We start from the raw sequence: 16,809 nt of genomic DNA, 5'->3' as shown, positions 1-16,809 counted from the left end.
GTGGATGTGCCTTTCAAGGTTTGATATTAATTGGACAAGTGCTTCCCAAGTTATGGCCATTTATTTACCAACCAATGACAGGACACGGTGCTGCGGCCATTTATTTACCAACCAATGAAAGGACACGTTGCTGCGTAGGCCGGTGCGCAGCCAGCCGCCGATGACGTCAAGTGCCGTGCCGGTTACGATCGGTGCCTCAGTTACCGTGGCGTAAGAGTGGCAATGGTCAATGGCAGCGAATGTCATGGCAAGCAAAGACAGGGAGGTAAACTCGATTTTAATTTTGATTTTAATTAACTCTGTGTGTGTAAGTATCACAGCAGTTGTCACTTCAATGCAAGCGATAATTCGTGGAATGCATGTGAACATTCCGTACGGGCACGCACCACTTCCGGATAGTGATGACTTAATGTGTTCTAAAAATTTCTCGATTTCTTATCCGCATTTATCGATAAACACAATGCCCCAATTCAGTCATTGTTTATCAGAGTAAAGGAACGGCCTGTGTGTTAGTTTGAAAGTTTTTTTTTTTTTTTTTTGGTTTGCACGTACGGCCACGCACGTACGGGCACGTACTAGTATGAATAAATAAGCCCTCAGGGCTCACATAACTTCATCCCTCCCCTCGCCCCTCCACCACTCACAACGTGATTTAGAGTAAAGATCATCTTTTTCAACTTACCCTGTATCTTAACAAGCCCCAGACATGTCCTTTCCATCAATGCTCAGAAGCAACCAATCCAGATACACAAGCTTTGTGTATTTTGACGTCATGAAGATGTCCTTTCTTGAGTTGGTTACCATTACTCGGTGATGACGCACAGCATCATCTTTCCAATTGCAGACGTTCATTAAATAAATCATCATGCCTGTCACGTTCACAGGAGGCACGACCACAAGGTTCAAATTCCATTCACTGGTCGCGATCCGTCGGGGGTTTGTGTATCACACTCAGGCCTTGCACGAGTCCACATGATGAGGAGTTTGCAGTACGAGCAGCTGCCCGTTCGGTGACCGGAGAAAGTTCTCCAAGACTTTCCTTGTACAGAGGTACAGCCCTTTCTCTCAGGTACCTTTCCAAGTATTTTGAGTTTCTTTTAGAATATTTTTGAGCCATTTTAGGTCACAATCCTTATCTCGCACACACGATATACTGTTACGAATCTGGAAGCTTACTGCACTCAACATTCAGGTCCTTATGGAACAGTTATATCAGTAAGTATGTGTTTCTAGCTAGGGTCCCTTTCCCCTTTGTCTAATGGGAATTCAGTGTGTATGTGCTGCGAAGTTATTTTATAGATAGGATTTTTACACTTATAACAACAACACGCCTTCACCTTCGCTCCATCCTGACGCCATAACGCTCGCGGTGGGCGGAGTTCAGGAGGGACCTTGCGGCGGCTCTCGACCAATCAGGGAGATGCGAGCAAGTTTGCCGTCGGTCGGCCAATGGGCGCAGAGCAAGCTCCAAGAGAAGCAAAGCCTCTTCGGGTGGCGGGGAATCGAGATGCCCCGACGCCCCCTGACCAATCATGGAGAGACGATGGATTTCCCTGGCGAATGAGGTGTGTGGAGGGTGAGACACGTCCTCCCCCCCCACCCCCGACGCCAGGGAGGGAATAAGTAGATGGGACGGCGCGGTGTCTGGTTCTTCTGGTCTTGTCCTTTCGCTGTCTTCTGGTGTCGTCCTGTCGCTGTCTTCTGGTCTCGTCCTGTCGCTGTCTTCTGGTCTCGCCTTGTCGCTGGCTCTGGTCTCGTCACATGCCAGAGGAGCATGCTGGAGCCCGACACTGCCCTCCGTACCCGGTGCTTGCAGCAGCATTGAGTTGCGGGTTCGAGTCCCGCCGATCCAGGACGTCGAAGACCGCACGGAGCGGGAAGGTCCGAGATAGCTCTGGTTTCCAGCTCATCTTCACTCGAGCTGGGAACCTTCAATAAAGGCCGCGGCCATCACTTCTTTTGGGTATTTGTGTGGACGCGTGTGTGTCTGTGGGCCCAGTCTGTAAGTCGGAATTGTTAAGTGCTCTTTGCTGTAGATACTTGCATTGCTTAGTCCGTTGAACTCCGCTCTTTGTGTGTTCCATCCCCCCTATTGTAAATAAATATCCATTTTGTTGAATGTTTCAGCTCGTCCTTGTCCTTTCCTTCATTGGCTCGCCACGGGGCATGTTGGGGGATTAAAAAGGCCTTTGCTGTCGTATTTGTGCATTTGGACCGACAGGACCGCGGTAACCATCCGCTCGGGTTACGCACGGGTCGAGCACGGTAACGGCTCTTCCCGTTTGAGCTCCGTCGAGGGTGTGAATTCCTCGGTAGCTCGCCACGTGGGTCTCTAGGTATTTTGAAGTTTGGCAAATAACCCTGTCCCACTCGGTTGAATTATTGACGATTCACGGTCCTGTAAGGGACCCGTACCTTCGGAGTTATCGGAAAGGTACGATCTAGATTCCGGATGTTCAGTCGAGCCGACTCTACTGCTCCATCTAGCGGTCGTGCTCGCCACCGATACCCAGCCCACAACAACACTTCATGGTGCCCCGAACATCACTGTTTCTCGGGGTTTCTGCGCATGTATACCGAGCATTCTGTGGCAGATTACGTCATTTCGAAAGTCGCGTATTCTTCAGGTGTGGACTTAAAAGGGAGCAAACAAGATTTCTGCATTAAAATCAAAACAAAAACAACTTTTACACTGTTTGGAAAATAAAATAAAATGAAACCATCAGAGTGGCCTCAATTCTAAAATGTATATTGAGAATGAATCAGCTTGTCTTGTGGAATTTTAAAAATCTTGTTACGGCATTTTTGTTTCCTTTGTACTCGGTGTGCCGACCCGTCGCTTCGCTGATGGGGTTTAATCAAAAGACGGCGTGTTGCACTTCACAAACATGTGACATATCTATTTGCGAGTTTCATTCAGGATGTAAAATGGAGTGAAACACACAAAAAAATGAATAGTTTATAACACTTAGTTGTCGTTGCTGCTGTCATGGTGGCTGTGGTCGTTGTTCTCTGTGTGCTCCTTCCTTGTACTTTCGTATATTTTCCCCTTGCTCCGAGAAGTATTACTAGATATAATTTTGTGTGCTCCTTCTGGGTTCATCTCGCTATGTTCTAAAATCTAAAGGGTTCCTGCTGTCGTAGATCAAGAAAAAGTCACCGTTGGAGCCACAACTGAAGCTCCCATCCCCCCGTCGTCTTCCTCAATCGCAGAACGTCAGGTCAGGGTCAGGTATGGGAGCATGTGCCAGAACAGCGCGTCGCTGCGTCCACTTTCCGCCGGTACTCCAGGGGCCTCCGTCTGGCCTTCCCCCAGGCAGATGCCAGGCCCATCCCCATCTCCTTGAGATGATGGTCAACCTGCTGCAACCACGAGGCACGTGGTCGGCCCATCGGCCTCCTCCACTCACGGGACTCCCTCGCTGAGAGAATCTGGTGAGCAGGATCAGGGTCAGGAAAACGAGCCACATGTCCATGCAGCCACAGCTGATGCTCACGGACCGTGCAGGTAACAAATCTCATCCGAGTCTTTCTCAGCAACCGCTCGTTGGACACAAAATCCGACCAGCGATAGCCAAGGATTCTCCGAAGAGACCTGGTACCAAAGGAATTAAGTCTTAAATTAAATTAAATTAAAAGGGGGTAACTTTATGGTAAAATGGACACAAGTTTTCATTCGCCAAGTAAAACACTACACGCACAAACACACACACAAACACACACACACATCCTTTCTGGTTGGAGTGAAAGTGATCAGACCTCTATGCAATGGGGTGTGATTAAATTGCCTTAAACTGCACTCCAGGATGCACAGCACAGAGGGAGAAGCTGCATCCCAAACGTAGGAGCAGTATTCCGTCATGGGGCCAACTTGACATTTATGAAGTCAACAGTTAGGATTAAAGTTTTTTTGGCTCGGAAAATAACTTCAAATTTCTGCGAAGCCTTTCTGGCAAATAGTTACAATGTCGAGCTTCCAGTGGAGATCAGAGGAAATTTCAATTCCGAGAATGCTGATGGTAGACGTCTGTATGAGGCTTGTTGTCAACAATAAAAGGGAGGGAACATCGGTTTTGACTTGATTTGAGATGGGAAGGGATTGGGTCATTGTGCGGTTGAACGTGCCGAGGTTGTTTTGAGCCAGGAAGGTAGTTGTATTTCTGGGAGTCAGGAAGGTATTATTAATGGAGAGCTGTGAGCAAAATTCACTGGAAGAAAGGCAATCGTATATGTGCATCCACATTCAAGGAAATTACGCTGTGTGGATACAGAAATATCAAAGCAGACCCTGTAATTGGGTTAACAGTTCATGTTCAAACTGGGAAATGCAATTAAGTAGATATAATACATGGATGGTCATGAGATGATGCTGAGAAATTTTTGAGTTTTTAAAAATTTTAACAATTAGTATTTCCAGCATGAATCAGATAAATGAGGTGAAGACTTGAAGGAGTTGAAGATAAGTATCAACAGACAGTGAAAAATCAACAGCCATACCTTCCAGCTTGTGGCCCTGTCTGTGCTGCCAGGAAGGGTGTCTGCACCTGGGGTTTCACTTCCGTCGCCAATTAACGCATCGGCGTTTCGAGCCACAGTGGTGCTGAGTTGAAATACCTGGAGAACATGATCATAGCTCTTTGCGCTCCGCTCGAAACTCTCCCACACCGAACAAAACGATTTGCTTTTTCTCCTCCAACTCATACAGATACTGTAGAAACCAGTTCTCTATTTCGCTTTACATGCCACCGCTGCATTAAACGCCATATTTCCCGATCACAATGTCATACAGCCAACACTCACTAAGCTGCAGTGTGTAAGTTAAACAGATAGTGACAATTTTTTTTTTTAATTCTACTATTAATTCATGGAATGCCTCGTGTTGAGGTGGGACGCCTGGAGGTGAGGCTTATGGCATGTGATATATCAAGGCGCTCGGACAGGTGTGGACTTAGTGGACAGGTTGGGTGTGTGACGAGGACGAATCCCGTATGTAGACCCCCCAGCAACAGGTGGGATACCGTACGTGGAACTCGGGATTGCAAGTGGGATCATGTGCACAGACCCCATACACGACCCCATATACGAAGCTCTTTATTCTAATACCGAAGTGTATTGATATAAAGAGGACAAATGAATGGATACCTGTAACTCAGCAAGGATACGACTTTCTTCCTCTTCGTCGTCCTCGCTTTCCAGGGCTGAGGCGGACACCGTGGGTGGTGATGCTGGTCTCTGTTCCTGTGGGATGCTGCGAGGCTCTGGCTCTTGCTTGGGCTGCTGAACATTCACACGTGAACGTACATCACAGGCTGTATTGCTTTACATTGCGCCTCGATGAACCTGTTCCATTTGCAAGGACAATTCGATCCAAACACAATATCTTGCTCGTACAAAACAGTCTTACAGCAAATGTGGGCTTTTCTGCTGCCATCATTTGTGCAGAGACAACATGACAAAAGTCAGTGGGAATATGACGGTGAGCAAGCTCTGTCTCATGAATTCCTTACCGGTGAAGTTGGTGGTCGTTGCGACTCCTTACGACTTGTGAGGATAACCTCCCCAGAACGGCCGGTAGTTAAACCAAAAGAAAAGGCAGAAGAACGCTGCGGAGGGTCAGGGACACCATCGGTACCCTCCGGACCGTCAGCTTGCACGGCAGTAGTCTGATCTTCTGAGACTACCGGGGATGGCTCACTCTTTTCGTTTGTAGGATCCTCTGCAGGATATCAAAAAGAGGGATTAGAGATAACCGTGGACCATCTGTTTCTTCATTGCAGTTCAACAAATTTCGGAAAGTTGTTTAAAAAGACAAGTCATGCTCATTAACAGCTTTCTAAAATTCAAATGCAACATTAATCCTGGCCATTGGTAAAGCCAAATGTGTTGCTTTTGTTGAACATTCACAGCTTCTGATGACCCCAGACAATTTCGATCACAGGTTAAATATTGTAAGGCAAGTTACTGAAGAATCGTATTTAGTTGTATTACATTTGTAGCATACACACTCGCCTCTGAGCTGCCTAGCCTGGGTTTGAATCCTGACCGAGCTATAAGCTATCATCCCGGTGTTTCACAAGCAGAGCGATTCAACAATGAGTGTGCCGACCCTTGCACGGACGTTAAACTGGGCGTCTCATGTGCTGGCATTAGTTGGTGAACGTTAAAGATCCGACGGTGTCCTTCGCGATGAGTGGGTGGGCTATCGTCTGCACCCTGAACAAATTCCTGCATACTCTGTCGAGTATATTGCATCAGAGTAGCGCCCGATCCAGGATTTTAACCCCAAGCCACAAAGCTGCTTTGAATTCCCACAACTTTGAAAATTTGACCTTTGTGGCCTTTAAAGGTCAAAGGTCAAGGATTATGACCTTTGGTGCAAAACTTCCTTCGGAACATTCCAGGAACAATATAACGTCATATAGGCTTTATGGCATTTCTCACTCATCGGATTATCCATACTTTGATGAAATCAGCGTAAAAACAAACTTGAAGGGGGCGCCACGGGCAAGGTGTTCGAGATAGAGGAAAATGGTTTCAAGACTTTAGGTGGGGAATGACCTCAAGATTATGCATAAAAAATATTGTCATCCGAGCTCTCAAAGTTTGGGCGGTCGTATGATTTTTATGTCAAAATTCACAATTTTCTAAGTTCATGACCTTGTGAACTTGACCTTGGGACGAAAATGAAAAATCGGACAACGACAAGTTTTAGATAATTCATTTTGCTATTTAAATACTGAAGAACCCATTCCATTCAGTCAATTCCCGAGGAGAAGATAGATTTTTAATCCGACTACCCCCTAAAAATGGCTATTTTTGGGGTGTGGCTCCACCCACAATGGGCATAGCCACGCCCTCATCCAGGAAAACACTACTCGACATTGATATCGAACACAAAACCAAGTTTCATCAAGATTGGATCAAAGTCCACGGAGTTGTGCTCTGGACAGACAGACAGGCACACAGACATAACAAATATAGTGGTCACTCTGGCTGGCACTCGTGAATCAATTTATGACTTGTTATATCTTCAAAATAAAACATTATGGAAACAATCGTATAATTCAACAAGACAAGGTGCTACAATGGCTGGAGCATCCGCTATGAGTCTGAGAGGTCGGCAGTTTGACCACGACCCCGTCCGAGTCATAAAGAAGACTTAAAAATGGTACATGCTGCTCATTTGCTTGATGCTCAGAATTTAAGAAGGAGTGAGCATGGACAAACAACCATACACAAACCTTACTAAAATTGCACGAAATGAAAAAAAAAAAGTGCTGAAAAAATTATGGAAATGGAGAACGATGGAGACGTCTTGCGGTTCCTGAATCGACAGGCTTCAGCTAATCTGTTCTCGTAACAATAGCACAGAGACAGGTACTCCTTTGATACCTCTTAGCCAGATGCAGGAGATATACATCTTCTCACACCAGGAAGAAAGCATAAAAATATAACTACCAGTAAGTGAAAGTTCCATGACAATGTACCATGAAACCTCACATATTTGGAACAAAGGTGGACAGATACATGGTCTTCTTGGGATGTGCGCTTGAGGTTTTGCATGTACTGCAGCCATACGATCCTGCATGAGCTGGAGGTAAATGTTCCATACAAAAAATAATAATAATAATAATAATAATAATAATAACGAGGAAGCATCTCAAATTGCATGCCTGTCCAAGTCTGCTTTGTACTCAAACTAAAGTTGATGAAAACAAGAGAAAACTCGAGAGTTCATAGAACACGTTACCTCGCGCAGGGTTAAGTGTATATTGAACTTCAATTTAAATAAAACAATGATTTTAAATATCGATTAAAATTATAAAAATAAATCGATAACATTTTTTTAGTAACTATCACTTTGCCCTTTGACATTCTGACACAATTATTAATTATTTTTCTCCATATTCTCATCATAGAGTTTTGTTGAAAGTTTAGTGACAAAAGCTCAAATGTTAAAAAAAAAAGTTATGGCCTGGACACACACACACACACACACACACACACACACACACACACACACACACACACACACACACACACACACACACACACACACACACACACACACACACACACACACACACACACACACACACACACACACACACACACACACACAACCCAGTCTCCCACAATGTGGGTTGACAGGCTAATGATAATATTGTTACACTTGTGAGGAAGGGTACAATAGTTCGATTAAGGCCGAGATACCGTGTGTATTTCCATTTAGTTTTGGAACTTCTTTCCCTGAACTGTGTTTTGTTTTAGTCTCGAGCTACTTCCCCTTCGGTACACAGTGTCTTCTCCCACTTGCAACCATGGCCTACCGCCATCTTCTCTCACATGTCAAATGTTTCCTTGCCTTTAGTTACAGGTCAGAACGGCACTTGGCGGATCCGAAAGCACTGTCTGGGTATTGCGAGAGATTGTGCGTGTGGTGCCGAGTTCGAGATATAGATTGATTTCTTGGTGGTTTATTAAGTGCAAAAATGTGTTGACCTTCCGTGTCCTCATACAGTACATGATCAATTTTTTCACCAACGAACGGCACGTGCTTGGGCCTGCCGCCATTTTGCCGAACAAACAATCGGGTTAATTTGTGGTCCCTGGAGGGTTAAAATATTGCAGCTTTGTTTGATAAATGGTGTGGGATTAGCTCAATCCCGGTTCATTGGCCAGCAGCAACCTGCTCGATGTCGACCTGTGATCTTTAGCGAGCCACAGGCTTGAGGCAGTTGCTTCCATGAGAGAGCTGCTATCCCCGTGACAATAATAAGTCATGTCATGTTATGAGGGACTATGTCCACCTCAAGGTTCTTCAACAATTGAACAATAACATGTGGTTCATTGAATTCAGTGTCACGAACAGACAGCCACATCATAATGACCGAGTAACAATTCCATCCAATGAACAGCAGTATCTTAATGTAATAGAGCTGATGTAGACATGGGTATGTATGTACACGTGGGAAGATTTGCAGCTCAGGATTGATATTGGTGAAAGGTAACACACTGAGCAGTAAAATAATTAATTCTTTATTAAAGCCTGATGTTTCAAGAATAAGCTGGTTATCTTCCTCAGAGGCGTTAATGCCCAGTCGGTGGCTGGCTTTGAAGACGAACTTTGAAATGTGGTTTGCCCAAGGAACATCATGGCTGATCATAAGACCCAGGAGGTTGAATGACTGAACATCCTCAAGAGGATTGTTAAGAAAGTCGATGGAGGGAGTGGGGGGGGGGATTGCCAGAATGTCCTTTCAGAGAGTGAAAGAGGGAGAGTGTGAGATTTTGTCAAGATTAAAAAACATATTCCAAGTGGTTGACCAGCTTGTGATTTAAGAAAGAGAAGAGGTTGCAGCCTGCCTGTGTGAAGGAGAAGTGATGTCACGGCAGAGTGGAGTCATCAGCAAATAGATAAAGGGGATTTTCCAGAGTCAGAGACATCATTGATGAAGATTAGGAATAGGACTGGGCCCAGAACACTGCCATGGGGCCCTCCGGCTTTGGCAGGGAGAGGAGATGAAAGGATTCCGTTGAGAGACACATGTTGGCTACGAGAGAAGAAGACGTCAGTAATCCAAGAGTAGAGTTGGCCTTGGATGCTACAGGCAGAGTTTAGAGAGTAAGGCACGATACCAGACTGTATCAAAAGCATGAGATATGCCCAGAGAGACGGCCCTGATCATCTGACATTGAGGGCGTCCATCCATTGTTGGGTGAGTAGGAACAGCATATCCAAGGTGGAGCGACCGAGTCTGAATCCAAATTTATGATCTAAGATGAGGTTTCATATCAACTGCGATGATGGATTCCTGCGATTCCATATCAACATATCAACTGCGATTTTTGATTAATCAATGAATTACTTAATTATTATCGATTTATTAATTACTTATTTATTTTTTTATCAGCCTGGCAATATCTCAGACACCTTTTGAGCTGGGAAGCTGACATTTGGACATGACAGTAAACAACTGATTTTGCTACAAAGGGTATTTTTGATTTATTGATGAATCAATTAATTATTAAATTTTTCGATTAATTACCTAATTTTCAAGAAGTTACAGATTCTGATGAAATGGTTTAGGAATGCTATGAGCCAATTCATAAAGAAATTAATTATTTTACGATTATTATTTATTTATTATAATTATGCAATTAATGAATAAATTATTGCACACCGTTCCCTCCCGATTCCATCTCCATGTGCTGCAAGGCAGCATCGCCGGGCGACCCGGCATTGTCACGCGCTTTAGGATTTGTTATTTATTTATTTGGCATGGGGGTGGTGTAGTTTGAATACGTCTCTACTAGTTTATTCATCTATTGTCTCACGATAAAGTGGCAGGATGATTCTCTAACATAACCAGTTACCATGTAAATTGTGCTTCTATCTTGTGCTGTGCACTGCTTTGTGAGGTCTCATTCCTGGTTAACTCAGTATTTGAGAAATGGTGTATTGACACCTTGCCAAGGAATGTGATTTCATCTTATGTTTTGTCTTGCTTTGTGAGATGTAGTGTCTAGGTGGTTCCAAATTTCTACCATAATCTATGGGAGCAATGCATATTTGGAATAGTGATGCCTCATTGATGATGAAACTTGAAAATCAAATTGTATTTGAATCCTGATCATATAAAGTATTGAATCCCAGACATAGATTTTAATCTATACTCACCCGGTGACAGCTTTACAAGCTCTTCATGTTGATTCTCACTGAACTTGGGACTTGGTGATATTTCAGCCCTTGTACAATGTACTGGAGGGGTTCGCCCATGCGGAGACAGGTAGGACATGGTATCCGCAGCCTCCTGCACGGCACGATCAAAGTCTTGCTCCGTAAAACGATTGTGGCTTCGCCGTCGTTCCTCCAGTTCGTGCTCCAACTCCTGGACATATGAACTATCATGTAAATCTGTAAAACCATTGTCGTTTTCATTTTCTCTCCAAATGTCAAGGCTCAACTTCATTATCTCCCCATGTGCCTCTTAGTTACTGCAATGCTCGACAGCTTTGACCATAAGTACAACACTGCTCCAGATAACTAACAATAGAAACTTAAAGGAACTTTGAAAAACTTGCATAAGTTCAAGTTAGGTTTGTTGTTAAATTTATAGAACGACAAGTTTTATCACAATGTGCAAATCTCACTCCATCGCTGTATATGGCCACTGTACCTCTAGGACCTTGAACCCTTAATTTTTAACACGAGAGATCTGTGAGTTGATAAAAAGACACTCTGAACTGCATCTGCATCCCCATAATCATTCAGTAGCCATTTTTGTCCAGCACTAACACACCTCAAGTGTCACCAAGCGATTGGAGAGTTCCACTGTGTGTAGTATTTGTCGATCCTGTCCGTTTGGCAAGCAGGGTGTTTTTCCAACTGTGGTCAAGAGCCCTACATGCCTCTCCTTACTGCCAGATACAGGTTGCTCCTGTTCCAAAGCTGATGAATTTGTTAAATCTTGTTGGGCCATCTGTTCCATGGGAGTTGTATGTGCTTGCTGATCCACCATAACTGCTTGCACAGGCTGGACAGCAAGTGTAGGGGGTTGAGGTGATGAGCGTGGGGAGCGCCCAGGAGGCGTGGTGGGGATCTTCAGCATGGCGGCTTGTTTGGGTTGGGCATCTGGTAACACTGTTGGACTCCTGCTGGCCATTCTGTGGTTAGATGTTATCAAGAATTGCTGTGAGTCAGAGCACAAGTGATTACAGTCAACCCAAAAACATTGTTCACCATTAAACCAGATAGTGTAACGTGACAGTAATAAAGTGTTGCACCAGTGTAGTTTCAAAGTAACGTGACATCAAATAGCTAAATAAAGGTTTTATAGTGTTCAACAAGTCAATCAAGTATTAACAGCATTGCAATCATTTTAACAAGGATAATCACAAAGCATAAAAAATTCATATCATAGTGATAAAAATATAATCATGTGAATAGTGCCATTTAAATGTGATTAAAATATAATGATGTGATCAAGACCATTTAATAGTGATTAAAATATAATCATGTGATTCGTGCCATATAATTGTGATTAAAATATAATCATGTGATCACTGCCATTTAATTGTGATTAAAATATAATCATGTGATCACCACCATTTTATTGTGATTGAAATATAATCATGTGATTAGTGCCATTTAATTGTGATTAAAATATAATCATGTGATTAGTGCCATTTAATTGTGATAAAAACATAATCATGTAATAACCACCAATTTATTGTGATTAAAATATAATCATGTCATTCGCACCATTTAATTGTGATTAAAATATAATCATGTGATCACTGCCACTTAATTGTGATTAAAATATAATCATGTGATTTGTGCCATTTAATTGTGATTAAAATATAATCATGTGATTACTGCCATTTAATTGTGATTAAAATATAATCATGTGATTAGTGCCATTTAATTGTGATTAAAATATAATCATGTGATCACCACCATTTAATTGTAATTAATATATAATCATGTGATCACCACCATTTAATTGTGATTAAAATATTATCATGTGATCACCACCATTTAAATGTGATTAAAATATAATCGTGTGATTAGTGCCATTAAATTGTGATTAAAACATTATCATGTGATCACCACCATTTAATTGTGATTGAAATATAATCGTGTGATTAGTGCCATTTAATTGTGATTAAAACATAATCATGTGATCACCACCATTTAATTGTGATTAAAATATAATAATGTGATCACCACCATTTAATTGTGATTAAAATATAATCGTGTGATTAGTGCCATTTAAATGTGATTGAAATATAATCAATTGATTAGTGCCATTAAATTCTGATTAAAACATAATCATGTGATTAGGGCCATTTAATTGTGATTAAAATATAATCATGTGATCACCACCATTTAATTGTGATTAAAATATAGTCGTGTGATTTGAGCCAATTAATTGTGATTAAAACATAATCATGTGATCACCACCATTTTATTGTGATTAAAATATAATCGTGTGATTTGAGCCAATTAATTGTGATTAAAATATAATCATGTGATCACCACCATTTTATTGTGATTAAAATATAATCATGTGATCAGTGCCATTTAATTGTGATGAAAATATAATCATGTGATCACTATAATTTAGTTTGCGATAAAAACATAATCATGTTGTAACTGCCATTTTATTGTGATTAAAATATAATCATGTCATTAGCACCATTTAATTGTGATTAAAATTTTATCATGTGATTACTGCCATTTAATTGTGATGAAAATATAATCATGTGATCACCACCAGTTAATTGTGATTAAAATATAATCATGTGATTAGTGCCATTTAATTGTAATTAATATATAATCATGTGATCACCACCATTTAATTGTGATTAAAATATAATCATGTGATCACCACCATTTAATTGTGATTAAAATATAATCATGTGATCACCACCATTTAATTGTGATTAAAACATAATCACGTGATCACCACCATTTAATTGTGATTAAAATATAATCATATGATTAGTGCCATTTAATTGTGATTAAAATATAATCATGTGATCACCACCATTTAATTGTGATGAAAATATAATCATGTGATCACCACCATTTAATTGTGATTAAAATATAATCATGTGATTAGTGCCATTTAATTGTGATTAAAACATAATCATGTGATCATCACCATTTAATTGTGATTAAAATATAATCATGTGATTAGTGCCATTAAATTCTGATTAAAACATAATCATGTGATCACCACCATTTAATTGTGATAAAAATATAATCGTGTGATTAGTGCCATTAAATTGTGATGAAAACATAATCATGTGATCACCACCATTTAATTGTGATTAAAATATAATCATGTGATCACCACCATTTAATCATCAATAAAATATTATCATGTGATCACCACCATTTAATTATGATTAAAATATAATCATGTGATTAGTGCCATTTAATTGGAATTAATATATAATCATGTGATCACTGCCACTTAATTGTGATTAAAATATAATCATGTGATCATCACCATTTAATTGTGATTAAAATATAATCATGTGATCACCACAATTTAATTGTGATTAAAATATTATCATGTGATCACCACCATTTAATTGTGATTAAAATATAATCATGTGATCACCATTTAATTGTGATTAAAACATAATCATGTGATCACCACCATTTAATTGTGATTAAAATATAATCGTGTGATTAGTGCCATTTAATTGTGATTAAAATATAATCATGTGATAACTGAAATTTAATTGTCATTAAAATATAATCATGTGATTAGTGCCATTTATATGTGATTAAAACATAATCATGTGATCACCACCATTTAAATGTGATTAAAATATAATCATGTGATCACTGCCATTTAATTTTGATCAAAATGTAATCATGTGATCACTGCCATTTTATTGTGATTAAAACATAAGACGCCATTGGATTTTGAATGTCCACAGTCTAAATGCAGATGGGACAGCCGGATTTACACAATGGCATCTTCCAATATGCAGCATATTCTGACTGAACCGCACTGGGACAAGACTTTTTGTAGGATTCAAATCCAAATGAGATCAAATCCATGACCAGACAACTCAGAAGCGAGCACACAACCAAAATTAGTTTCTTTCCATCGATGAGCTTCCAATACCTGGCCTTTGAAGGAGGTCTCCTACCAAAGAACAAACAAGACTCCACATTGTTGGCCTCTCAGTTTTTAAGGGTTTTTCTTGTTTTTTTGGGGCATGTTGGCACAGCTGCAATTTTCATTATAGTATTTACGTGCCCAACCCAAGTTTCCTCCTTGGCATTTAAGAGTCAACCAAAATGTGTCAACAGGCACCAAACAAGCCAGATAGATTCCCCTGTTCCTGAAGGGCATTAGTGTGCCAGATAGGTTTTTAATTCGACTCTGATAGTGACATGGCAATTCTCCTGATAGGAGGTATGGTTCCCCCTAATCGAAGACGAAGAAGAAAAAAAATGTTTACCCTAATTGCATAAATTGCTTACCGCTGCAGCCTGTTGAGTGAGTCAGTGAGCATGGTGCAGCGGGTCAACAGCGCCTCAAGGTGACGAGGCTCATCGTTGATGAAACGCATTGCCTCGAGCTCCATTCGTATCACGGACTGGAGGCGTGACTGTAGTTCTGGAAAATCAGCTATGGAACATTGGAAAAAGTGAGATGTTAGTGGTTAGGAAATGAAGTAAAGAACATGTCAGAAAATAATAATGCTGTTTGGTTTACCAAACACAACGGCATGGAGGAACATAAACTGATACAGAGGTTTGAAGCCTGGTGTTGGCTTCGTGGTTAGGGTGGCTGGCTAGGGATCCGAGGACCATGAGTTTGAGCCCTGTTGGCTGCTTAATTTACACCAGGTGGGGTCGACTCAGTCTGTCATCCTTCTGAGGTCAATGAAATGAGTACCAGTGTACTGGTTGAGGGGCACAGCATCAGTGGCACAGCTGTGCTCAAAGAAATGACAGCTACATCACAGCCAAGCCGCCATATGCAAGAACAGAACAGGTTTGTGACATAACTGAACTGGCATATGGCTAAATTTGGCTTGACATTTTGCAGGGTGCTCGTTGAAGTCGTTAAATGTAAACACCAAGACCCAAAACTTGTTGTGTCTATGGCTGCAACAACTGGCTGGAGGATAATGAGCTCAGTAATAAACTATTACACTCGGTAGACTGCATTCCTCCACCAAGCTGAACAGTTTACGTTTTGTATCTCACTGATAGGCCGGATCTGGATCCGGACCTGAACCAAAATCAAAACGGCTTGTTCTTGTCATCTACCCAACTCATCCACCAAATTTTGTCATATTCCCTTCACAACTTTTTTGAAATACCATATCATGCTACATATCGTTTTTGGCCTCTCTTGTAAAGGTGAAGAATCACTTTAAAAATTATAGGATCCGAATCTTCACCAAAATCTAATCAATTGGTCCTTGTCACACACCCAACCTGTCCACCAAGTTTCGCCATCCAGACGTACCTTTTTGAGATATCCTGCTCACAGACAAACAAACAGAGGTGTAAATATGACCTCTGTCCACCTTTGATGGCGTAGGTAAATAGTATCACTGAAATAGAGCAACAAAAATACAAGTCAACCGTACGTTGCTGAGTTTGTGAGGATCACTCGAGGATGAACCTCACTACATTATTTCGGATTTATAGACTGCTCCTTTTCATTCAACTGTCACCGCAAGCTCAGGACATTTTGTCGATCATTTATTTACTTTTGGTCCATGTTTTGTCCATCTATCTGTCGGCGTACCTGCGTTGTGCTGTTCTTACATCTCACCGCCTGTGTCAGTCTTGGTCGGTCTTTGTGTCTTTTCCCTATTGCTCGATCAGAGCACGGGTGAGCCTCAGCCATCCCGAGCTGTTTCTCTCTCCCCACTCTCCAACTCAATGCTATTATGCTTAATTTTGTCATCATATATCTTCTGGTATATATTTATTATTTATCCCTCAGTGACTCCCATCCGACATCTCGTCCAGGAATGTGTTTGAGGACTTGCCTGCACACAGTTGATTGGACAATTTGATATTCATGCATTCGTGCTATTCCTGCATTTGCTTCCTGGGCTTACACGTCCGTGCTCATTTCCCATCTGTCTTTCCTTTCCTTCTCTCTCCTGATATATTCCTGCTGGTCACTTTTTAATTGATATCAAACTTTTTCTTCTTCCCTTCCTTCTTCATCCTTCCTTCCCCTCTCTCCGTCTCTCCCTCATCAAATGCGGTCACACTCATTTCCAAGGAGTGCTCAATCCAGTAACTAATCG

At 41.4% G+C, this 16,809-nt stretch overlaps 1 protein-coding gene across 3 annotated transcripts in view; it reads right to left on the bottom strand.

Annotated features, from left to right (window-relative positions):
- LOC147030992 (sickle tail protein homolog) overlaps nucleotides 1-16,809 on the bottom strand; it is a 276,462-nt gene that overhangs the window by 23,473 nt on the left and 236,180 nt on the right. For all 3 annotated transcript variants that reach the window (XM_085875631.1, XM_085875633.1, XM_085875632.1), the window contains exons 11-16: nucleotides 15,014-15,161; nucleotides 11,304-11,667; nucleotides 10,682-10,892; nucleotides 5,508-5,716; nucleotides 5,143-5,277; nucleotides 4,498-4,614 (exon numbers count right to left, since the gene is read on the bottom strand). In XM_085875631.1, coding sequence (XP_085731757.1) covers nucleotides 4,498-4,614; nucleotides 5,143-5,277; nucleotides 5,508-5,716; nucleotides 10,682-10,892; nucleotides 11,304-11,667; nucleotides 15,014-15,161 — 1,184 coding nt within the window. The remainder of the gene's footprint in view (nucleotides 1-4,497; nucleotides 4,615-5,142; nucleotides 5,278-5,507; nucleotides 5,717-10,681; nucleotides 10,893-11,303; nucleotides 11,668-15,013; nucleotides 15,162-16,809) is intronic.

The sequence above is a fragment of the Eptatretus burgeri genome, chromosome 3 (assembly GCF_056783735.1).
Source record: "Eptatretus burgeri isolate ZD-2024b chromosome 3, Ebu_testis_v1, whole genome shotgun sequence".
Lineage (NCBI taxonomy): Eukaryota > Metazoa > Chordata > Myxini > Myxiniformes > Myxinidae > Eptatretus > Eptatretus burgeri.
The sequence above is the reverse complement of the archived record's forward strand: the minus strand, read 5'-3'. Positions and strand labels throughout refer to the sequence as shown.